Raw genomic sequence first — 26,268 nt, 5'->3', positions numbered from 1 at the left:
TCAGGTCTGACAGCCATTCGGGAGGCCTGAAGACACACTAAAAGGCTGCATTACATTCATAGACATTCACCAAAGAGCTTACTTGAGCATGAAAACAAGGTTGGATAGAGGTAGCAGTAATGATTTGTGCTTCTCTTGCAAAAGCTGCTGTCTTTTGACTGTGTGTAACACAGCCCTCGTTTCCCCATTGCCAATCTCGCCTCTCATGGAAGCAAAACTGCAGCTTAGTTCAGGGTCCTTTTGTGTCTGTCTTCTTATTTCTGCTCCCCTCTCTTCTTTTCAGCACTACAATCATCATTTCTCCTGACATGGAGAAGCAGTTCTTGTGTACTGCTCCTCTCTTTCTATGTATCTATCTGTCTCTCTCTTTCTGTCTGTCTTTCTTGTCTGTCTCTCTGTCGGGTTTTGTGGTTTATCTTCGTCTTGCTCCCTGTCCCTTTCCTGTATTTCTATTCCTTTTGTCCCTCATCACAAACACATGCACGATACACAAAGGCGCGTTTGAGCAGTTTGGCAGTTGGTGCTAAGTTTATGGTGAAATCAGACAAATATGGAGACATACAGTAACCAACCAGGCAACCAGGTTACTTCAGCATGTAACTCTGCTTACTTGGAAAGCTTTGCGTAATACTAAATAGACATATAGACAAATAGACCAAGCAGTCTTGGTTCAGTTTCTGTTCATGGCTTGGGGCCCTGAGGAATAATTACAAAGTAATGTGAGGTTTCAGCTTAATTCAGATGATCTTCTGATATGCGGCTCGAGCCTTACTTTGTAGTTAAGCTGTATGCAGTATGAGTGATGAACCTCAGGTTGAAAGAATATAGAATGAGCCTCTCTACAGTGCAAATTCAATGACCTTCATGCTCTCCATGCTCCCTTTGTATGTAGTGGGTGCTCAGCACATTGAGTGTGGGCACACTAGGGTTTTTTTTTTTTTTTTGCATTACAAGTCTCTCGTTTCCAGCCCTCGGTACCATCAGTCTGGTCACACTTGTCTGTCAGGCTTTGGCCTCAGAATGCACATCTGCGTGTTTTCAGTTTCCTAATTTCCATACATCAAAAGATGATCTATAGTGGATCTCTACGTGGAGCCGGGCTGTTTGTGAGTGAGCATGCATGGTTGTGTGCTCCACTCAGTCTCATTTATAGCACAGCAGGTTGGCAGAGTAATAAAAGGATGTCAATGGGGGATTTGACCTCTACAAATATTGCAATTATTATTCTGCTAAAACATCCTATATCTGCAACCCCTCTGGACCACAGACGCGTTCAGGCCCTGCTGCTCATAAAAATCGCTCATGTTTTCACACACTGGAAGAAAAGGCAAGGGAGAACAAGGGAAACATGGAAACGCCCTTTCATTTTTTATCTCCCGCTCTGCTTTTCACCCTACGATAGAGCAATTATTCCACAATTCTTAAGAGTGTATTTGTATAAATATATATCACATTTCTGTGTGTTTCACTAAACATTCCAGCTGCTGTACACATACTGATCACTCCAAGGCAGATACTCTCTTGAAGCATATGCCTCAATTTTTGTCACCTGCACATCTCCTCTTGTTCATATGCCCTTCCATGTGAGGGATCCTCATCACAAAAGCCTCCAGTTTGGATTGTGAAGCTAAAAAAAGAGAAAATCCCAATTTGTTTTGCTCTCTGTCTCACCCGTCCTTGCTATTTTCTCAGTCAGTGCATCATCACTAGGTTTTAATCGTGTCTATTAACAGACTGCCTGTCTGGCTTCCTTCCACTTCTGCATGCTGCCCACACCTCATTCAACAGATTTTGGTTGCTTGGTTATGCAGAAGGCTTTTACGAAAAAGAGACAAAGATTGAAATGGAAATGATACAGCAGGTGAAGTGTCAGTTTCTTGATTGTTTACTAAAATGTCTTTTGCAGGGCTCTAGAGACACTTTTTACATTGATTGAACTGGTTTGACTTTTTCATTTAGGTTTTTACCACTCGTTTTGGTGCTGCAATAATACATTTTAGCCAAGGAAAATAGACAAGTTATTCTCTGCAAAAGGCATGTACAGTACTTGGCCGTTTTGCATGTTATAGGGCTCTGGGTCAGGCCTATATTACCTTTACAAAAAAAATTAAGATTAGGTACACACATGTAAATTATATGCAAATCATGTGCATAATTTTCACATTTGGATTCCAACACTTAATTTTCACTTCACTTAATTTTAATATCTTTGTAGTTTAACTTTGTTAACTTGTTAACTTTTTGTGAAATATAAGCAGTTTCAAGTAATTTAGAAAAGGCCAGAGTTTATTTAATCAAAGATACATTAAGATTTAATTTATTGGTATTGATTGAACAAAAGTTACCAGATTCTCCGTATAGGATTTGTGTTTAAAAAGAAACAAACTTACATATAACTTATATATAACTTAATTGCTTTCATTGTTTCTGAAGAAAACAAAATCATCATGGCTCCTCTGCATGGGGATATTATTATTCTGCTTTCTTTTTGTAGTGCAGCAGATTGGCAGGGTGATTTCTTAGCATAATAAAAATCATACAGTCACTCTGGAGCAGTTGCTCGGTGAATACTGCTCTGATTGGTCACAGTGGTCACAATGCACTTTTACAATATTTTTAAAGGAATGGTGTGCTGTGGGATTTTCAGTGCCTTCGACTGACCATCTATTAGTGTCAGTGCTTTACCATGAAAGACGAGAAGGGAGAGCACAAAAAAGGAGTGGGAAAAGAGAATGAAGATAGGCAGAGGTTGGTAAGAGAGAGAGAGTTAAAATAGGAGAAAGAAAATATGCAATGAGTTAAAGGAACTGATGTGCGAATTATTTGTCAGGTACAGATACAGTAGATGTGCTTTTGTGGATGTAATATAGTGATTTTTTTTCCCACTTACTTTGTTACTGCTCTTTGTTTGGCCTTCCTTCTCAATCATCATGGACAGCAAAATGAAAAGTGCCACCTGACTTTTCCTCTCAGCCAGCTGAATGTGTGAATCTTCTCTCTGCACATTCACACGCTCACCTTAACCTGCTGTGAAAAGAACATATGCTCCATTTAACTTATAATTTAAAGAGAAGTTGGACAACTCCAGCTACTGGAGACTTTATAATTTGTAGTTAAGATGTCTGATTGAACAAGCATGTTTGTGTGTGTGTGTGTGTGTGTGTGTGTCCAAAATAGTATGTTCCCATCAGTAAATGAGGTTTATGATATAAATGCAATGAAAAGCTTAGCTACATTTAAGTTCTTTCTCTCTTTTTTTTTTTCGCAACGCATGTATTAGGATCAAGGGGAAATTTGAAACTACTTAGAAATAAGCAGCTTATGCCTTTTTGTCAAGCAGGGTCTAATCAGGGTAATTTAAGCCATATGCTATATTCAGTGACTAGCTTAAAGTGTCAGCCATGACCACTTTAACAGAAAGTTAGGCTCAGTGTTCTCTTGCTCTCCCACCTGCATGATCAATGCACCTGTTGATAAGACTATAGACAAAGGATGAAGGGCGTGGAAAGATTTCAGCATCCTTCTTCATACTTTGAGGCCGCAGTATTCAATCTGTTATTCTGTTTGTGTTACTGAAAAGCCACACATAGTGTAAATACATGAGAAAACATGGCAAGCATGTGCTTTCACTACATTATGCGTGTCAGTAAGGGCATTGTATTCTTACATGAATTTAATTGTTTATGACATACACATGAACATATAAGAGGCAAACACTGAATGTACCTTTGCTTGATGTTTATTTTCCTCACTCTTTGTTTATTCCCACGGTGTTTCTGGCAGAGTGTGAACCCATAATAAGCATGCTTTGCAACTGAGCTGGCTTCTCTCTCCTTTTTCCTTTTTCTTTTTTTTTTTTCTTTTTATTTGGATGTTTTTTTTCTCTGATTCTCTCAGAGCATCACAATGATAATGCATCTGATTGTACCTGTAATTGAGTTGTCCTCTTTCTGCTTCTTCCTTCACATTTCCATGCGGGGGTGTTCCTCTGTGCTGTTACAAATGTGTGCGTGTCTTGATATATGTGGGTGTGTGTCAGTGTCTGCAGAGAATCTGGAAAAGAGTCTCAGGCAGATGGAGAGGCAGCTGCTGCAGCTGGAGAGAGACCTGGAGACTTTCTCCTCCCCCGATGACCCCAACGACACCTTCTTCACTAAAATGGCTATATCCTTTTATAAACACAGGCATTTACTCACCAGTCCGCCACCAGTATTCAATGAGTTTACCGTAATGAATCAATGTGAATTTTTTTATGTTTGATGTTTTCATTTTTCACTGTGGTACTGGCAATAGAACAGGTTTTTCATACCTGAAAACATTACTGAGCTGGTAGTATAAAAGGAAGGAACTTTGAAGTCTTTGGTTGATCAAATGCCCATTTTTGTAAGAATTTTGTATCTAGCACCTAGCTTTGTAAAAGTTACTCTATCCCCCTCCTTCAAAGTGGATTTTTTTCAGTACTTTGTTTACCTAAGGATTGTCCATAACACATTGTCAATCGCTCAGGAAGATAAAGAGTAGAGGTATAATATGGTGTTAAAAAAAAAAAAGAATGGAAAGAGTGGAATGGACAAAGATAGTCTCTTTTTCCTGTACACAAGGTTTTCCTGCCACTGTCCATGATGTGTACAAGTCATGAGTGGCACCCCATTCCATAGTCAAGTTATTGTAGCAGTACCCCTCTTAGCCATCTTTTTGAAAGGTTCTTCACACTGAGGGCAGCTTCAGAATGAAGGGAAGGGTTAGAGAGGGAGAACTGGGACAGAGACTCCTTTGTTGCTCTGTCACTGTCTTTCTCTCTCATCACATGAGTCATTGTGTGTTCATGGAGATAGAACAGGAGAAATTTAACATGGTTTACTCAATTGTCAGTTTATGATAATTAAGCAAAAAAACGCTAGTTCACAAACACATAAATACACAATTTCTCTTTACTGTCTCTATCTATTCACTGCCCTCTTTCCATATCCAGATTGTGTACTGACAGCTGTCAGATATGTCTCAGACCAGGTGTATACCAAGTATTCAATAATACACCCTGTACCTAGCCTACTTCATGTAGTTTTGATCAGTAGCCTTTGGGCTTGGGGCACTGATGGCTTGTGTTGTGGTAGTTAGCAGAGGACCTGAGTGCAGTACAGTAAGGTTCAGTGAGAATGGATTTGACAGGTCTGTCTTTCACTGCTTTGCTTTCCAATTCCAGGTGCCTTGCACAAAATGTCTTACGACAAAGCTGAAAAAAAAACCTCAAACATCAACATAAAATTTGAAGACGAAATGTAGATAAAGTTACACATGTGAAACACTAAGCATCAGGGATGTCATTTCCAGCACTACAAAGACACACACTTGCTGTTTAGGGCTTAACTGTGTCACCAACAAATATTTGGGCTTAGGCAGCTCAGATGTCATATACACCCCAAGACCATCCCTATGCAAACCTCACACGCTGCACTGTGGTCATATTTTTGGGACTTTAATCTGAACGCACACAATTCAACAGAAAACTTTTTTGTTGACTGGTGCTTTTGTTGGCTGAGACAGCAGAACCACAACAGCTTTGATTGATAGGCCAAATAATGGTCACAACCTGCATTAACAATCTGGACATGAGTTCTGAGCGTCATGACATGCAGTATTGACTCAACATGTATGTGATTTGTACATGGGTTTGTAATCGTATTACATATTATTGTTTAAGTTTCATTTGAATTTATTTTGTTTCACTGAATTAAAAAAGAAAAAAAAAAAATAACCAGAAAGAAAGACAGAAAAAAATGACAAAATACAAAAATCAAAACCAAAACAAGCTGAGTACTAAGCTCCTCACCAAAGCCTCTTAATCTGATTCTGAACCTGATATCTTCACTGATCTATTCTATAAATTTGGTTTTTAATCAACATGAGAAAGCCATGTTTGTATAATCAAGCTCTTTAAAGTGAATTTAGACTTGTTGTATCTCACATTAGTGACTACTGATCATTAATGAATATGGACTCAGTTAAAGCTATGAAGATTCCAGGTCATAGATTATCTAAAAGTAACAGAGCAGAGTGAACAGCATAGGGTTTCACTCGACAGTCACTTACAACAAATGAAATATACAGTCACCAGCTGAACATGAGAAGCCTGGAATATCACATTGATGACATTGAAAATTCCATTTTCCCTTCATGGGACACCTGAGTATACAGTTATTGTTTAATTGGTCTAATGTTACACTTCAGAATGTGAGCTTAGTTTGTAAAGACGACATTTTTAAGGCAGGAGAGAAACAGGAGGATAAAGACCAAATGAAGAAATAAATAACTTGAGAAGGAACTAAGATGGAATTTGGGAACTGTGAAGGTCTTTAAGAAATTAAGAGTGAACAGGAATTCTTGAGAATGAGCAGCAGAGGACCTGTAGTTTCTCTGGGAAAATGGAAGAAGTCAGGAGAGAGGGAACATGATACTTATCAACTGTGGCTGTCTGCTTTTTTTTCTCTTTTCTCTCTCTCTTTTGCTTTCCATCACCTACTCAGGCTATCCTCATGCCTCTTTCCTCCAGCTCCTGGCCTGGAAAGATATTACTGACAAGTCAATCTGGGAGCAGTGCCTATTGAACAGCATTTACCCAGCTGTGAATAGGTAGTCCCATCCCCAGCCAGATTCAACTGAGGCCAGACCTCAAATAGGTCCATCAATTGAGCTATAATGAAGGGGCACAATAGGAGCCAAAGAGGCTTCCCACATCCTTGTGATACCACACACACACACGCATACACTCAGACACTGTTGCTTCTTATCTCCCATGAGACAAAGATGTTGGGGTCATTAGCAGGCCTGCTGGTCACAGACACATCGTTTTCTTTCTTTCTTTTTTCTAACATATTGGTCCACAATCTCCCATAGGAGTTCAATTGGGTTGAGATCTGGTGACTGTGAAGGCCATAGCATATGATTCACACCATTTTCATACTCATCAAACCGTTCAGTGACCCCTTGTGACCTATGTATGGGGAACATTGCCATATATTTCATATGATAGAAGGAGAGGGAGACTTTGACCTTTGTACTGTTTAAGATTGTTCACTGGACTTGAACTAATTCTATTTATATTTGCAGTTAATATTGTGCATGTCAGATACACCAACGCATATTGCCAGCAGCAGCCAGACATGAGTCACAGGGCTGCAGGGGGTCATAGCAGTGAACCTGACTGACAGTATCAGAAGTCCTAACATCATGGTTTACCACTGACAGTCTGCTCTCCAGCTTCAGATCTTTGCAGCTACGAATGTTAATGCTTTCCTGTTTTGCTGTCAAATGGTACTTGCAGCAACATTTAATTTACACTTAATGTGAGATGGACCAGTTGTTGACCTTGACCACATCCTCACAGCTTCAGCAAGGTTGCACGGGAGCAGTATGGCAAGCTGGTGATCATGCACAGCAATATGGAGACACTATACCAGAATGTGCTGGAGTACTTTGCAATCGATCCCAAGAAGACCTCTGTGGAGGAGCTGTTCACTGATCTCAGCAACTTCCGTTCCATGTTCACTGTGAGTATACCACATTAACATGTTACTGTGAATCTTCACATTTGATTGAAATGGGGTGATGGATGGTTGATTCTCAGTTGGATTGACAGTTTTTATTTTGTTGATGTCAAAAGAATGATCATTAATGCACTGTTAAACACATATAACACTTCAGCAGAAATGTGATAATGTGTTGGCTGTTTAAAGAAAGAACTGAAATGTTGGTAAATAGATACATTAAGCAACTAGACAAACTAAACAAAGAGGTCTTTGTGTCTTTTATCAGCTAATAATATAGTTTGTAATATTTGGAAAAAGATTCCTTATATAAACATTTCTGGCCTATGGAAACATTTAACTGCATCAAAACCATTAATAAGTTGGAATTTATTGTTGTCCATTAAATAAAACTTAAGTAAAACGTGTTTTGAAAACTTGGGTAGGCGAGACATGTAAAATGTTGGCTTGAGTATTGTGTTAGCCTTGAGAAGAGCTGCTGTTAATTTTAATCTAAAAAAAAAAAAAAAGGTGCATGTTTAGAAATTGTTTTGAACTTTTAGTGTTTTTATTCATAGGCTCTATAAATACAGAACTTCATCTTTTTATGTGATTCACACATCAGTGTCCTGTGGTATAATGCAAAGCAGAACAGTGCCAGTCCTATGTAGTCCAGTCCCAGCCAGACATTTATGTCATCGCTGAGCTCTGTGGCCTTATCAGTCTGGTGCTACTGTGAGCTGTGGAGCTGTGGAGACCCACTGTGTTTAATCAGCAGGATTAGTGGCACAGGCCACTGGGCGCGACAGATAATAGTAGCTAATTAGCCTACTAAAGTTCCTGCCCTGCCCCCAACTTAACATCTACCACACACAAATGGATTTCACGCCTCTTTGCCTTTTTTCCTGCACAGTCATTGGTTATGCTTTAGATTTGCTTATACTCAAAAGCTTTTTCTTTACATTTATGTTCTTCATGGAGAATAGTGGTCCTGTCTTATTCCTGTTTTATATCTAAGGCTCAGAACCGTGTTAGTATAATCACTGTTCTTTATGAGGCAATACAAAAAAAATTTCAAACTTTAATTTTTATACAATGAATATATTTGGTAATTTCTTCATGGTCAGAAATAGTATAGTTTGATAAATGAAACTAAGCACATAAGTTCAGACTGGGATCTCTCATTCTCCCTTTGCCTCTCTCCTGAAATCCCATCTTACTGTGGCACTTGCTGCCTGATGTAGACATTTCCTGCATACTGTACACAAATAATGAGTACTTTACATAAGTCATACAAGTGAACAGTTTTGAATAGGTCAACAATTAATTATTTTAACTGTTATATATTCATTAAATTGTGCATGATAAGGATATCATATTAGCAACAGTGTTTTGTAAACCCTTTAGAAGCCCAATAATTAAACTAAATAATGTTGCTCCTTAGAGTGTCAGTATTTTTTAGGCTGTCCACACATGTGTTATTGGTAGAAATCCAGTAAAAGCAGGCATTACAAGTACAGTATTTAGAGTAAATGTTAATAATATAAGAGGAAAAGACTGCCTTGCCTGACTTGGGAGCCACGTTTAAGCCATCTGCTAACAATGTCAAATCATATTACAGGTGTTGGGTTTTCATATAAGCACACTTACTTAATGCATAACATTTAACCTTGAGCCACAAAATGTTTTATTAGTCCTGCCCTCTTCCCTTCTCTCAGTATTTATTCTGTCTGCCATATGTGGCATCTGACCTGAGACTGAAATAACTACAGTATCTACACAGACTCAAAGAAACACACAGGCAGTCAGAAAAAAAATGTTCCCAGATGCTTTGCTTTTAGCCTGGCTGTACCCTTCTCTCTTTTTTTCCTATGTTATTGATCCCAGGACTTCTGTGCTGTGATTCTTTCCTCATTGTTACAGCCACAATACAGTTCAACACTTGCTGTGTTCAGATATGAATGAGACACAGAGCAAGCGTTAACGTCCTCAGTATGTTCTGTGCATTAATAAAATGCCAGTTAATGCTAATGACAATATATCACAAATATTATTGGCATGATAATGTTTCATATTGCAGCTATAATCCCTTTTATTTTAGTGCCATGGTTAAGTCTTGAGTTTTGCAGAAGTGTTTATGTTCTGACCAAACATAACAGTTAATGACTGCCAGTGAAAGGTGAACAAGCCAAGTGTTTTAAAGACTAGCATTATATGGTCAAAACTCCCAAAGTAACCATCTATTCCCCTGTGATAGGTCAAGGTGTAAGCAGCTTACACCCTTAGCAATTCGGTCAAATGGTCACATCATACAGACATATCTTCGGAGAAGCCAAGGCTAGGTCAATGAACGTAGGCATACAGTAAATCTCACCACCGTAACCTCTCAAATCTGTGTCAGCATTTACCCTGCTGTGCCAAGGCCTGTGCTAATAGGTGCGTGCTGTCTCTAGACCACTGCCTGAAGTGAACTGAGCCTTGAACTGTGTGTATGTTGCTCGCATAATGTGTGTGCGAGCGTGTGTGCACGTTTGTTTGTGTGCGAATGTCATTTTGTGTTGGCAATTTTTTACAGGGAAAGCTGCTTAGGTTTTTCACACACAAAGATGTACACACACACACACACTCGCGCACACACACACACATACAGCATGCTCAGTCACCCGTAGGAAGGAGACCCAGGGCGAGGCCGCACATCTGACAGGAATCCAATTGAGCGTGTCTAATGGCGGACATCCAGGAGAGGAGGAGGGGGAAGCAGACCTGCAGTGATGAAGGAGAGCGGAGGGCAATTTCCTCAGAGAGCTGCTTCTCTCTCTCTCTCTCTCTCTCTCTCTCTCTCTCTCTCTCTCTCTCTCTCTCACTCTCTCCCTCACTCCCTCACTCACTCACTCACTCTTTTGCTCCTTCAGCTTAACATTACAGTGAAAAATAATGCTTTGTCCGAAAGCAAAAATCACATGATATTTTCAGGCTCTTCCTCACTATCTGTCAAAATCAGTTTGTTCAGTTCTCATTATTTTTCAGTTTTTAGATAATTGTAGCCTTTAATGTTGAACTCAGATTTACAAACAAAAAATTGCCTGGCCTGTGCTTAAAATTAACTTTTTATGTTACTGTACTCAGTTAACATTCACACTTCTTCAATTATTCTTAAATTGCTAATTGGTTCTGTGATTTAAGAAAACAGAATGGCCTTTTTGTGCTTGCTGTGATCATATCAAATTTTGTTTCAACAGGGATGTTTTGATGTAATATTCTTTAGCCACTCTTTTTCCTGTTCTATTTTCCCTCTGAAGTTTAAGCTTCATCCTCTTAAACAGGCCTACTTGCTGAATTGACAAATTATTGACTAATCATTGTTTTCCTGGGCTGCTGGCGGCAGTAAAGGGACCAGTTAGATTAGATGTAATTTTGCCTTTACAGACTATCTCTGTGGATCTGCATAGGCATATTATTGAAACCATCTGCCAGTCATTTTCAGCCGTGGTCTAGGCACGTCTCCATGATTGGCAACCTCAACCTTTGTTGGTTGGTTGGTCGGTCAGTGGGTCCATCACTTTGGTCTAAAAAAACTATTGGATGAATTACAATGGAATTTTCTACCAATATTCAAGGTCCTTAGATGAATCCTAATGACTAGTTTCTCCTCTAGTGCCACCAGTGGGTCAAAATTTTCACTCATTCAGTAAAATATCTCAACCTCTACTTGATGGATTGGCACAAAGTTATACGTACACATGCATGTATTCTATTGACTTTTGTGATCCCCTGACTTTTCTTCAAGTGTATTTAGCGGATTGGTATTTTTGGTTAGCCTGTGCATATTCTCATTTGTCCAGGTCATAGTATCCTAAAGGAGTTTTAAATCGAAAAAAACAACTGGACTTGATTATTTGGCTGGGAAGACCGGGACCAGCCTGGTCAGATGCGTACATGAACTGATGAAGCCTCTTGGATGAGAGGTGAAAGGTCTTCCCAGACAAATAATCAAGTCCAGTTGTTTTTTTTTTTTGTTTGTTTTTTTTGTTTTTTTTTTTCGATTTAAAACTCCTTTAGGGTATTTTTGGTTGTTATTGATGCACTCACTAAGCACTTTATTAGAAACACCTGCTTATTCATGCAATTATCCAATTAGCCAATCATGTGGCAGCAGTGCATAAAACCCTGCAGATACAGGTCAGGAGCTTCCGTTAATGTTCACACCAAACATGAGCTTGGGGGACAACATTGTGATGTCAGTGACTTTCACCGTGCCGTAATTGTTGCCGGATTGACTGGACTCTTTTTCCCCTGGGATTTTCACTTACAATGGTGCCAAAAACAAAAAAACTTTGAGTGAGCAGCATTTTTGTGGACAGAAACACCCTCCAGGTGAGAGAGGTCAAAGGAAAATGGCCAGATTGGTTGGAGCTGACAGAAAGACTACAGTAACGCAGATAACCACTCTTTACAATTATGGTGAGCAGAAAAGCTTCTCAGAATGCACAACACGTCGCACCTTGAAGCGGATGAGCTACAGCAGCAGAAGACTACGTCAGGTTTCTCTCCTTTCAGCCAAGAGCAGGAATCTGAGGCTGCAGTGGGCACAGACTCACCAAGACTAGGCAGTTGAAGATCGACAAAACATAGCCTGGTCTGATTAATCTTCTGCTGTGGCAGCAGCAGATGGTAGAGTCAGAATTTGGCATCAACAGCATGAATCCATGGACTCAACCTGCCTTGTGTCAATAGTCCAGGCTTGTGGTGGTGGCATTCTGGTGTAGGGAATATTTTCTTGGCAGACTTTGGGCCCTTTAATACCAATCAATCATGGTCTGAATGCCACAGCCTATCTGAGTGATGTTGCTGCCCATGTGCATACTTTTATGTCCACAATTTACCATTTTCTAATGGATACGTCCAGCAGGATAATGCACCAAAAGCCGCCTTGAACTGGTTTCATGACGATGACAATGGGTTCAGTGAACTTCAGGGGCCTCCCCCGTGACCAGATCTGAATCCAGTAGAACACCTTTGGGATGTGGTAGAGCGAGAGACTGACAAATCTGAAGAAATGATTTGATGGAATCAACATGAACCAGAATTTCTAAAAGGATAGTTCCAACATGTGGAATCCATGCCATGAAGTAATGAGGGTGTTTTGAGCAAAATGGGAGACCCAACCCAGTATTAGTATGGTGTTCCTAATAAATTGCTTGGTGAGTGTATATCTCAATAACTATTGCGTGGATTATAGTGAAATTTGGTACAGGCATTCATGGTCCCCTCAGGAAGAATTATAATAACTTTGATTTCCTGACCTTTGATCCAGCACTATCATCAGTACTCTGCTTAATGAGTACATAATTGCAAAACTAATGACTTTCCCATCCTCAGCTGTACTTTGTGCATATTGCTAATTAACAAATTTGCGTCGTAGGTTTACGAGGCATCTTGAGGTTTTATCTTGCTTTTGTTGCCAGACAAACTAAACATACATCTTTTACAAATTTAAAACTATATGTTATTAAATATAATAGACAATAAAAAATTACACTAATTCTACCACTGACTAGATCGTCGTCTGTTTAAAATTGCATATGTCGAGGCTGCAGTTCTGTTTGGTTGATATAGTGCGAGTATGTTTACATTCTGTTTTAGTAATTGAATTTGACTTTTTAATGAGAGAGCTCCTTGATGGCAAAGAGGGGAAGGAGTGTCAGATTTTAGACTGAGCATTAGGTATCCATCACAGCTGTCTACTTGTAACCTGGGATCATTTAATTGTACCTTATTATAAATATATTATGCGTCAGTGCTCTTGTTCTTCCCTTTTCTTTTTTGCTCATTTTCTCTGCCCATAATTTACCAAATTGGATGCCCATTAAGAATATAGTCATTTGTGAATCAGTGGTTGCCACGAGCAACCGACAGTCATTCCATCAAATCAAAGTTAATTTTGTGGAGGAGTTGGTTTCATTTAAAAATAGAGCTCTGAACAGCTTCAGTCTCAGTCATTTGGTATTCATCTCCCCTCTCCTCTCCTTCAGCACTTTCCTCCTACATTCTCTGCAAACCTGAGTGGTACTCATCAGTGTCATTAGCTAGTATTGTCTTTTTATTTGTTGGTTTAGATAGATGTTTACTGTATGTTTGCGTGTCAACAAAGCACAATCGCCTGGTCGTGTGTTCATGAATAAGAAAAAATAAAACTTTCAGCCATAGAGAATACTTGATTAAAGCATATGCTAAGAATGGTGCAGCTGTATCAAATTGTGAATGTTATATATTGTCAAACCCCTACTATCAGTAATTCAGAGTGTTTCTCTGTAATTCATATAGCTTGTTGACGCTAAATCGACTATGCTGAATTGTATTTCAAGTTGGCTATATAATGTCCAACAATGGCCACTTGTATGCTGACTTAATACGATACTGCTAGTGCCTCTTTATTTTTCCACTGTAGCTCCCTCTATACTCCACAGTTCATGTAATGTGTGCTTTTGTGTGCGTCCGTTCATGCTGGTTTGGCATTCTTCCACTGACCTGCCTGTCTAGCTGGGCTGTGTGAATAACGCAAGAGGAGGGGAGATGAGGAGGAAGAGCTTGGGTGTTTGATAAAAGCCCAGACTCCCTTGCTTTAAGTGACTGGATATTGATCAGGGTGGCAATCATGCTAGCACTCTATTAAATCATATGCAGTCTGTCTCTTGTCTGTGGCATTATTGAGCTATCGACAGCATCGTATGAGTTTAACAGCCTTTTGGCACAGGGATTATAGAGCCTGCCTGAAGTGGTTGATATACAGTAGATACCATGCCCATAAACTGAATCAATCTTCATAGACAGACAGGGTGGAATTAATTACATTTTTTTGACAAGTTTAGAAGTTGGCTTCATCAGTTTGTTTGAATGTCAATAACACTTAAAGACAACCCTTTCCCAAGACCTGATATTTCAGTTCAACATTCAACATTCAAGAATGAGAAATAAAATTGGAACCCATAAGCTTGAACTAGGGTTCTGTGGTTGAAATGCACCTAAACTATATGAATAGCTCTAAGAGTTCCTGAAAAACTGCCCGATAGTCAAAAAAGGAAGGTCAGTCAACTTACGTCTTCTCATTATCCTTGCATATTGTTAACTTGCTTTTGTAGTCCATTTATTTTTATAGAAGGATGTACACGGATTTGCTCAGTTTTTCCCCATTTTATTGCTGTGCTCTGTGAGCAGAAAGGCCTGACAAAAAAGAAAAGATGAATGATTGCAAATGTGATTGAAGCTGACCCGTCAGCATTTCCTTGAAATAAGCAGGAGTCGCTATTCTTCATGGATCATCATTTGAGTCAAACTTCATTTTACGCAGAAAAAGAAATACCACATTTATTATATTGTAATTCTATAATTTCAGTCAGACACTGCAGGTACTGAAAAATTACAGTCAGAACAGTTGATTGATGAGGAGAAAAAGACTAGCATAGAAGCACATGATTTTTGTATTGTATATATGTCCAAGGCAGGACAGTACATGCACCATACTTGTGTAAAAATAAACACACGATCTCCTAAGTATATGCCAGAAGCTCATAATTTAAATTGGATCTAATAATGGATTTATCTCTATCGTATAGTCCCTTTCTGTCAAATTCAGGTGGTTTTTAAATGTGGATATGTTTTTGCAGCTGATCCACAGGTGGTGTGGGAGACTATAAACATCTATCCACACACCAGCAACACCTGTGTTCAGCTCAACATCTACTCTACAGCCTGTTGCTATTGAATTGCACTGCAGTTAGCAATGCTCACCTGCTGTTAATTGACTGGACAAAGCTCACACAGTTGCCACCAGGTGATGCTGAAAGTGTTTCACTTACTGTATACACAGCCATACAAACACACGGTGATTTGATACTTGATTCATTTTCATATTTTATATATAAATATATTTTTAGTATTGCACATTTTTTTCCTTTTTTTTTATACACAGGAATTTTTTGTTTCTTTCATTTCTTTTAAGGTTATGCTGCCCGGTATGTTTTAAAAGAGAAAAACACAGGAGAACAAGCAAAATATTTAAAAAGAGTCTTCATCTTAAAAAAATTAAATAAATATTTGTTGTTTTTGAATGTGCAGGAAAGAGTCAAAATTAGAACAGAAAATACTGTTTTTAAAAAGACCACCATGTTTCGGCTAGGAAGGGTTTTTTGTTGTGGTGGTGCGTGCGCGTAATACATCAGTGGTTGGGGTGAGTATCAACAGATAATACCAATTTTTATTCCCTTCTGTCTTTTTTTTTTTCTCTTCTTCTTGCCTCAGCTGGGTGTCGCGACATGTCTCCACTTCCTGTATCCGTTTCAAATTAAAACACATCTGCAGAGTCATGTAATTGCAACTTCATGACATTGCCGCCATGGCAGTTATTTGCAGCGCCAGGCTGCCACTGCAAAATGTACGTAGTGGAAACACTGGACTAGCAGCTTTTATTCATGTCTTTAGGTCATTGTTCCATCACTCCATCACTCCAGTTGTTTTGCGTCTGACAGGACCAGAGTGAAAATGTACCTTAGAAGCTTCATTTGACTGTAATAGTGCCTGATAAAGATGTCTGCAGGGTTTGACAGCTGCCTCTGACTTTGACAAGCTCTACACTACTGTAATTAACCCCACTTAGCAATCCGTCTTGTTTTTTCTTTCTTTCTGTCTCCTCTCACAACCCACACACACACACACACACACACACACACACAAACAGCAAGCACTGAAGGAGAACCTGCGGCGGAGGGAGTCAGAGGAGAAACAGAGGAGAGCACGGGCGGCAAAGGAGAAGGCTGAGCGTGAAAAGCAGGAGAGACAGCAGAAGAAGAGGAGGTTGCTGGAAGTCAATGCAGGTAGAAACTGTTCAATCTGCTTCTCCTGTCAACTGAGCCCTTTACAGGAAACTGTGCTAAATCAATCTAGGTTCAAATGGTGTAAGAGATCACTCAAGGAAATGGCTCTCATTTATCAAACGAATTTAAGTCCGATTTTAATGGATTAGAGGAAAACCCACATCTACACACAGTGTTCTTGTGATTATAATTACCCGTTGTGTGTGTGTATATATATATATATATATATATATATTTGACAAAATAACAACAAAATCTTTGTTAGCCCCACTGAAATTATAATCTTGACTTTTATTGCTTCTGACAATTAATCTATTCAATGTAATTTTGGTAACACACACTGTGTCATGTTATTGTGCCATATGTGTTGCCTTCCCTTGATTTGTGGACAGTTTAACAAGGCAGGGTTCTAGACGTGTTGCATTGTACAGATTTCAACTTTGAACCATTTAAAGGTAATATTATGATAACTGATGAAAGGTTATCAATTTAAGTAGAGAAATTCACATCTTCTGTGACCCCTTCTTTGGGGGTTAGGCAGCATTTGTCAGGATTGTAGGGTTTCAGTGTATTGCTACAAGACACTTTAGCAGGACAGGTAATTGCTAAATGACCAGGTTACCCAGGTTAACTGGTTGAAGGACGGCCTCTGTAACTTCATCCAATGAGTTACACTTTTGGCTGAGCAGAATGTTATGCCACAGTCCACAAAGACTGATGATTGAATCGCTTACAACTTGATACAAAGTTCACATTCACAATTGATGTTAGTACCCTTACACTTTCTTCTAACATTTTATGTTGAAAAGCATAAGTGATGAACTAGGCTGCAAGTAAAAGGTTTGGTGTTCAGCTGCTTGGCGGTCATAAAAATGCAGCTAAATGCAGCATGAAAAATCATTTCTTCTAATCCATTGAGTTTAAAATATGCTTGTCACAAAAAGTGGGAAAGAGCAATCATTTTCCAAGTTAAAACATTTTAAGAAGGTACCAAAGATTTCTCAGATGTCTGGGATGATGATACTTTGTCATGTGTAACAATTTATTTCTATAAACTCATGGACCTGTTACTCAAAATGGACTTCATGGATAATATTTGATGTCTCACTGATATCTGAAGCAACATGAACCCACTAACACAGCACCATGTGTGCCACAAATTTGCTCTTAGCTTTGAATTTTATTGTATTAATGTGACACTTTTGCCCAGAAACTGGTGAGTAAAGAATACCTTGTTTAAGGCAACACGGTTACTACATGTTAATGTTTACCACATGTTACTAAGAATAAGTGTAACAGTTTTCGAGCTTTATGATGGATATGTTGCTCACTGATAAGAGTGTGATGGGTTGTGTACAGTTTCAGAGTTGGACCTCTGGTTTTGCTTTGACAATGTGGTATTTTGTTATCCGAAACATGCTGTTGAGTCTCCTTTGTTTTTCCACTGCGCTGGACAAGTAATTATACTGATTACTTCCCTTATTGATGGATAGATCTATGATTTCAGCTTTCTGTATATTTTAGCAAGATGTTATCCACTTTTGTACTTGGTGTTTTTAACACATGCTCGCATATTGTCAGCAGATGTTTAGGGCGTTTTTTTTCGAAGACCTCTACATATACTTTACAATACCTTACTCTTTTCAAACACTGTCCACTGTTGTGACCCTGAGGGACAGTGTAGCTAGAATGATAGCTCTGTTTACCAAGCAGGTTCCGCAGGTTCAGACATAGCTATGAAGAAGGCAATGTCTACCTTATGCCAGAGCATCTGGTTCCAACTGTCAGTTGTTTTTCTTTTTTTTTCTCCCCTCTTCCCCTTTGGAAAACCACTGATGCCAGAAACTTGTTCAACATTGCAGCCTCCAGACCCATTTCCAGTGCCAAAGCCAAGGCTGGCAAAGCAGTTGAGCTTGGCAGTCCCAGCTCTGCACCAGCATCTATAGCTAACATGACTATGCCAGCCACTGCAGCACTCCTGTAGACGTTAAGAGTGCTAGGAGAGAACCACCATGCTCCATCTAGGCCAAAGTACTGCTGTGGGCATACTATCTAGCCAAACCAAGGCCTTTCTTGGCTAAGACATAATACAAACTGGACATCTCTCAATTGTTGCCATCTCCCACGGAGTGCCTGAACTTTTATAGTGCTGGGCCCATCCAAATGAAGGGTCATGTCCAGTTGAAATGAATGAACAAGATTCTAGTTGATAGGTTATGGTACTGTGTGTTTGTCCAATAGCTGTACTGTATCTGTCAACCCTGCTGCGGTTATCTGGAAACACCAGCAACAGGGTTAAAGCCAAAAAATGAACTAACACCAATAGGCCATTTTTGTATGGGCTGTGTTTATATTAGGCAGGAGCGGTAATATCCATCAATTGGTAGTGAATGGTCTGCAGATGTAGGCTTGAGGCAATGCTCTGTTTCTGCAGGTATTGCCAGACACCATGTCTGTGTAGGTATATGTGTGTGTGTGTGTGTGTGTGTGTGTGTGTGTGTGTGTGTGTGTGTGTGTGTGTGTGAATGAGAGACAAAGGGAGAGAGATAGAGGTAGATACTATACATTTTTACATGTTCCGCATTCTGATGAGACTAAAATTGAGCTTTTTGTCCGTCTTACAAAACAATTTGTTTGCTTTAAGCCAAACACCACTCATGAGCGGAAATGCACCCTTCCCAAGCATGAAGCATGTTGGTGGCAGCATCATGCTTTTGGGATGCTTCCTTGCAGAAGACCCTGGAAGGCGTGTGAAAGAAGAGAGTAAAATGAATCCAGTAGAATTTAGAGAAATCCTGGAAAAAAAAAACAAAAAACATTCAGCTAAACAGAGTGAAAGCAGTTTCGTGAGGAAGAAAGGGGAAAATTATAGAGTCCAGATGATAATAACCTATCCACATAAAGTCAAAGCTTTAATTGTCGCCTCATATTAATCCTTATTTAATCAAGAATTTGGGGTTTTATATTAGTACTTAATTTAAATCTGTTTGTCTTCACTGTGGCATTAGAGTAATTTTTTTGTTAATCAGTGAAACAATAATTAGTACATACATTTTGTTCCAGTGTTGTAAACCAATAAAAGGGACCTCCGTTAATTTTATTGGAGCTGTATATCATTATTTATCCTTGTGCGAGTTTTAATAACTCTTGCATGTTAAGTTTGTAACTCGCTCAGATTGACAGCTTGTACTTCTTTCTCCTGTAATTGTGTGTTGAGTTGTGTTTAACTGTAAACTTTTCTATTTGAGAAAAGTAGTTCAGAAATAAGAAAATCATAAGACTAAACTCCAGCCAAATTTTGTCATGAAGGCTTATACAAATATGCCTAGAGCTTGAAATTTATTTAGATACGCTCAAATTAAGATAAAGCTAAAGGCAAACTCAGTGACAACCCCAAAAAATGATGTTTCTGGCAATGTATGACACACACACACAAACACACAGAGAAACACACAGACACACACAGACAGACTGTTGGGATGAAATGAATATGTGATAGAGATTTGGCATTGGCTGCCAACCCAGGACAGGATTTACTCACTCTCTCTCTCACACTCTCACTCTGTCTCTCATTCTGTCTGTCTCTCAGCCTATTTATTAACTAAAGAGCTTTCTCTTTGTTTGTCAGGATGGATTGTCCTCAATGGAGATTTTCTGTGTAATCATCTGATTATCCATCAATTCCCTAAAAAGCCCCAGAGAGGCTGCATATCCACATTATGCTGAAGGGCACAGCAATGAGAGACAGGGGAAAGAAGGGGGGAGGGTTTCCTGGAGGAAATGATCAAAATGGATTTTAGCTTCTTTACCTGCGACAGGTATCTGCATTTGGTTTGGTTTTAGCTTTGCATACTTATGTATTCCTAAATGTGAGGTTGTCCCTGTTTTTTTCCCTCCTTTTCCTCCATCTCTTTTACCTGCCACAGACTGGGCTTCTATCTACACTATAATATCCAGCCTGGTGTCGTCATCTGTATGGTGCGTTCTGGCAGTCTGAGAGAGCAAGAGCATCAGCTTGCATGCATTTGCATAGAGCCCTATGGAGATTGAAATTCAGATTGAATAGGTGTTTTTTCCTTTTCCTCTAGCTGTGCCTGGTTTGTGTATGACAAATCTGTTGCATTAACTCCCAGGGTAGGCTGGGAGCGGGAATGTTTGTGGAGCGACAAATTACACATCAGAGCTTTATTTAACATTCCCTACATGGCTACAAGCAATGAACTATTAAGATGTCAAATAGAAGAACAGCTAGAGATGCAACCCTGCATGCAAAGATGCTAAAAACATGGGAGGGACATGGGAAAGAAAAATCCTTATGCGAAGCGTGAGCTAGCTACTATATATTCTCATGAGCTTTTTCTTAGATAGTGTAGGCAAAGTAATGCCCTCAGTAACATGGATTAGCATTACAGTGGTGCTAAAATAGTTGTTTTTTCATTTTATTCTATTGTATTATGTTCTTCATACCTTTAGAGGACAGTTCAGCTGGGATTGTACTGGTGAACCCACTGGACTGTGGGCTGGGTACCTGTGTTGCTGTGGGCAAGTAGGATAACAATGTCCTCATGTCTACTGAGCGGTGGTTTGTTGTTAAAAAGCAACTCCACTCTATATTTTTGAGCAATGAAAAACATATGTTCACTGCACTCCTTGTCTGTCGGACCAATTTCAAGTCTGTTTTTGTTGAACCCAGCTGTGGTATAGCATGGTATTATAATGCTATAGTACATCAGTGCTACACAGGTTGTGGCAAGGGCATGTTGTCCCCACTAGTTGGTGGTGCAAACCAGATTATTAGAGTGGGTACAGTTACTCTTGAAACTGTTGTTTTTTTAGGGTTTAATGTTGTACTTAGTCTGCTATCATCTTGCGACTGGTGCTGGACTGGTCATGTCTCTTGGCCACTAAAGGGCAGAAGAACAAACAAACAAACAAACTGACAAACCCAAACCACTGACAACGTTTCACCTTAAGCAGTTGTTATGTTGTTTCCTAATATGAAGCAAAATCTTCTCGTGTCCCCTCATTATAGAGTGCATGCCCATAAATGAACCTTTAATCATTTTAAAGATGCTATGTGGTTTCTCTATGAATATATGGATTTATCACAGGCTTTATCTGATTATGCCACTGTGTGCTACTTGGCTAAGTTTGACAAATGAAAACTCTTCCTTGCAGCAAATAAATTCAGCATTTTCAAGAATGATTAACAGTGACCTATTATAATATTGAATAGCAGGTTATGATGCGTGGCTGTCATTTGTATATCCCTGTTGACCATTCAATGAATGGCCTGGCTACTTGTTGCTCAAAGTACCACTGCAACAGAGAGTATTCCATAGAGAGAGAGAGAGAGGAGACTGACTAGCCGTATTGCACCATTTGCCTCCTAAGTGTCCAAGGGAACACAGTGGTCGGCCTGCATTCGTTGTACTCAGGCATGTCATTTTCTCTCCTTAGCTTTTTCATCCCGGCCCAATTGACCCTATTTCTTGCCTTGCTCTGGCCCACCTCTGCTACTCAATGCAACAACTGGGTCATTGTCCTGATGATAAGTGCCACATCCTGTTGAGTGAAGTGGCGGGAGGCAGTAGTCCAAGTCTGAATAGAGGGTAGGCATCGACACACAGACAGGCTGTGTGTCCAGACAATTGAAAATGCCAGTCTGAACAGGCTCTGATTACATAGATGGTGATTGAAGTTTCACTACAGTCAGGGAGATCGCTATAGCCTTCTCCCAGAGGTTGAGGTTTAGCTTTGTCCTGATTCCACTTGCTGAGTTTATTCTTTTGTTTTGTGGTGGAGTGAACACCTCTCTACTTTTATTTTCTTTTCGATCTGACCTGAGCCTTGGTACATCTACATTTGTACATTTAACCACATATTTCCACACATTTTTTGCCTTTTCTCCCAATAAAGAGGACAGCCAACCTAGAGGCGTCACAGTAGACCTCTTTTGGCTCAGTTTCTGCTTTCTTTTACTACTAAAACATGGTAATTGGAGCTTAATGTTGATCCACAATGAAGAAATCTGTGTGAGGCACACATTATTCTTTAAATAGACATCAGTGAGGCCTAGGCTGGCGTTTGAGAGTGTCTTCATTTTTTGTAAAAGTTAAAGAAAGATGTCTGTGCACATTGCACACCTGTCATGAGAGCTCTGATCCCAGATGCAGCAGAATAGAAAAAGGCAGGCGAATTGTGCACATCAAAGCCCCAATCAGTAGCTCTGCTGCCAGAGCTGGGATACCACTCTTCACTGTCCCGTTCCTCTCACTAGTCTTTGTTCTCTCGCCACATCCTCCTCAGCACCACCCTTCACAAACGGAATGACTGTTTCAAACCCATTTCACAGCTACCAGCTTGACTAATATTCCTCTGCCATGCGTTCCTCCTCCATTGCTATCCATGTGACATGTCTGTGATCTCTCTCTAAGTTTGTGAGCATGTGGGTGTGAGTATATAAATATGTGTTATGATTTTCAGTGTAGGGCTGTCTGAAAGCACCACTTGTCTACATTCTATAAAGCAGTTTTCTGTCTCGGCCTGTCTGAGCTGCTTCTGATTGATGTGTAAAATTGGACTGTTTTTGCTCCCATATATTCCTGAGGCGGGAGATCTGAGTGGGTTTCGTTTTTCCTTGCCTCCCGAGGCACACAAAGTGTTTCATGTTCTTGTGGGTTGGAGTCAAACGGAGTACTACACATGAAGGCACACACTGCAGGTTGCAGTAGATTGATCTGCTCCTTTTTGCCTGTTTTCTGTGTTCCATCTGTATTTTTGTGTATGTGTCTATGTGTGTTGTGGGGAGTGTAAAGCTTGCTGACTGTGATGAATTGCCACAGCAGTGGAGACAAATTTGGACGTCGAGGAGCGTTGGTTTTGCTCAGAAATTCTTACTGCCTCTCCACTCTGTGTAATGATGAAGAACTACGCACATATCAGCCAGAGGAGGGGTGCAACTGTTGCGAATGAAAAGCACCACAAATGCACACATAGAGGCAGGCAGGCAAGGAAGTGGGCCATGATATATCCACTGTGTGTGTGTGTGTGTGTTTGTGTGTTTGTAGTCCCGGCCTGGCATGGGGTTTGGGTACAACCACCGCCCACACTCCTGGGGACCCTCTGCCCTCAATAGCTTCAGCAATGAGAAGTAAAGGGACCATGTACTGTGGAACTGATTGACAGTTTTTGTAGACGTGCCAAAAACCCACCATGGTGCTGTAAACATACTGTATGCATGAAAGAAGATGAAAACTTCAGTTTGTTGGACCCCATGGTACAGCATGAATGTAGCGGTTGTAGTAAATGGCTCATGAAAGGGTCTCAGATTGAAAGAGATGAGAAGCGCTTGTAGGCATCTGACAGAGGTGACAAGCTTCAGAGGTTGATCGCTGACTGCAATCCCAGTTCACATTAATAACTTTTGAAATAGACCAAACCTGTCTACATCTGTGAATATATAAAACAGATCACACACTCAAACAGTTACTCAAATGAGCGGCTTTTGATTTCACTCAAGTGCAGGAATGGACATTTTACATATTTTGCTGTCAAGATCAATCATTGTCAATTGATCACGACAACCATTATGTACATGTTGATCATGTTGACTTAAAGTGAATACTTGTAGGCCTTTACATCTGAATTGTATGTTATTTATTATTACTTACTTTTTCTTGCCACTGCAAGTACACAGGACGCTTGACCAAACCTAATTTCTTAAATGTTTTTTGCTATTGTGATCAGAGTTCTTATTATGTTGAAAGTTTTTTCCAGACACCTGACTGTATCCTACCCCCATTTACATGCACAGAGCTATGTCAACACCTCTCTGACACTGAACAAAAATTGCAAGTGTGACTAAGGAAGGATTTATAGCAGAGTTGTTGTACCAGACTGCATTAGCTAATCAACTCAGTCAAGGCAGTGTATTTGAATGCAGTATAATCATAATTGGGAGGCTGCACATTTACAACCTGGGACTCTCTTTTAAAAGGAAGCTGGCCTGTCTGGATCTCTGGCAGCATGATTGGCCATTATTGAAGCCTGCCCCAGCTCAGCCCTCTGGCAATATATGCCTCCTGCTAACGAACAACAACAAACTCATTCTGACCCTATTTTCAGTTTGCGTGGCAATGTTCTAGTGTTCTGGATTGCAGTTTTGCCTCTGTTCACCAAAATTGCAAAAATGTGATTGTCATACCCATGTGTGCTTTAATTTGTGTCTGTGCCCAGTTTCACAAAAATGGAGCCCCATGTGTTAATATAGCAACTGATGACATTTTTCCCATTTGGCCCAGTAGAGGGCCTGGTAGTATCACAAGGTCCTACTCTTAGTCATAGAATTAGATTTTTTTTTTTTCCTTTCAGTGTGTTTTATTGTTCCATGGGGAATTGTCAGATAAAATGGAGGAGTGAGAAAAACACACAGAACCTTAATCAGGGCAATGTCCTCCTACCCTTCACTAAATCAGTAGTGGGACCCAGCAGTCACACTGTGGCTGATGGTACAACCAGCCACTGAAGTTGTAACGTTTTTTATACCACATCATACACAAATGAGTCAATCTCATATTGCTTAAAAGTAACACAGTTTATTTGCATGTGAACATACACTCACTTCATTAGGAACACCATACTGATAGTGGGGCCTCTCTTTGTTCCAAAAAACAGCTTTAATTCTTCATGGCATTGGGTTTCATAAGATGTCGGAAATCTTCCTTTGATATTCTGGTCCATGTTGACTTGATTGCATCACATAATTTCTGCAGATTTGTCAGATGCACATTCATGCTGCGAGTCTCCCACTCTACCACATCCCAAAGGTGCTCCACTGGATTCAGATCTGGTGACTGGGGAGGCCACTGAAGTACACTGAACTTATTGTCATGTTTATGAAATCAGTTTGAGATGAATTTTGCTTTGTGACATGGTGCATTAGCCTGGTGGAAGTAGCCATTAGTAGATGGTAAATTGTGGACATAAAAGGCTGCACATGGGCAGCACCAATACTCAGATAGGCTGTGGCATTCAAATGATTATTGATTGGTATTAAGGGGCCCAAAGTCTGCCAAGAAAATATTCCCCACACCATTACACCACCACCAACAGTATGGACTGTTGACACAAGACAGGTTGGGTCCATGGATTCATGCTGTTGATGCCAAATTCTGACTCCACCATCTGCTGCCTAAGCAGAAATTGAGATTCGTCAGAATAGGCTTAGTTTTTCAGTCGTCAACTGTCCAGTTTTGGTGAGTCTGTGTCTACTGCAGCCTCAGATTTCTGTTCTCTGGTGCTGACAGGAGTGGAACCTGATGTGGTCTTCTGCTGTTGTGGATTCTGAGATGCTTCTCTGTTCACTAGAGTGGTTATCTGAGTTACTGCAGCCTTTCTATCAGCTCCAACCAGTCCGGCCATTCTCCTCTGACCTCTCTCATTAACAAGGCGTTTCAGTAATAGTATCCAACAACAGTTTTTTACTGTTGTTGGATACTGTTATCTATGAAAATGCCAGGAGATCAGAGTTTCAGAAATACTCAAACCATCTGGCTCAAACAATCATGCCACGGTCAAAGTCACTGAGATCACACTTTTCTTTTCCTCATTTTGATGTTCGTCAACATGAACTGAATTCCTGACCTGCATCTGCAGGATTTTATGCATTGGACTGCTGCTACATGATTGGCTGATAAGCTAATTGCATGAATCAGCAGGTGTGCAGGCGTTCCTAATTAAGTGCTCAGTGAGTGTATAAAGTACCCATATTAATAGTTTTTGAAAAGAATCGTGAGGTTTAAATTAATATCATGTTGCAGTTTTCTCCCCACATTTCACATTCATCCTTTATCTTTCTTTTTGAACATCTCATG

At 39.9% G+C, this 26,268-nt stretch overlaps 1 protein-coding gene across 1 annotated transcript in view; it reads left to right on the top strand.

Moving 5' to 3' along the window:
• The window catches only part of LOC111668360 (protein diaphanous homolog 3-like), a 154,165-nt gene that overhangs the window by 79,109 nt on the left and 48,788 nt on the right, over nucleotides 1-26,268 (top strand). The window contains exons 23-25 of the mRNA XM_087178787.1: nucleotides 4,040-4,164; nucleotides 7,383-7,547; nucleotides 16,258-16,393. Of these exons, the coding sequence (XP_087034913.1) occupies nucleotides 4,040-4,164; nucleotides 7,383-7,547; nucleotides 16,258-16,393 (426 nt within the window). The remainder of the gene's footprint in view (nucleotides 1-4,039; nucleotides 4,165-7,382; nucleotides 7,548-16,257; nucleotides 16,394-26,268) is intronic.

Source organism: Seriola lalandi, unplaced genomic scaffold (genome assembly GCF_002814215.2).
Source record: "Seriola lalandi dorsalis isolate HSWRI2012SDOR001 ecotype SW California unplaced genomic scaffold, Sedor1 jcf7180002054735, whole genome shotgun sequence".
In the NCBI taxonomy this organism is placed as follows: domain Eukaryota; kingdom Metazoa; phylum Chordata; class Actinopteri; order Carangiformes; family Carangidae; genus Seriola; species Seriola lalandi.
Note: the sequence above shows the minus strand (reverse complement) of the source record. Positions and strands in the feature narration are given on the sequence as shown.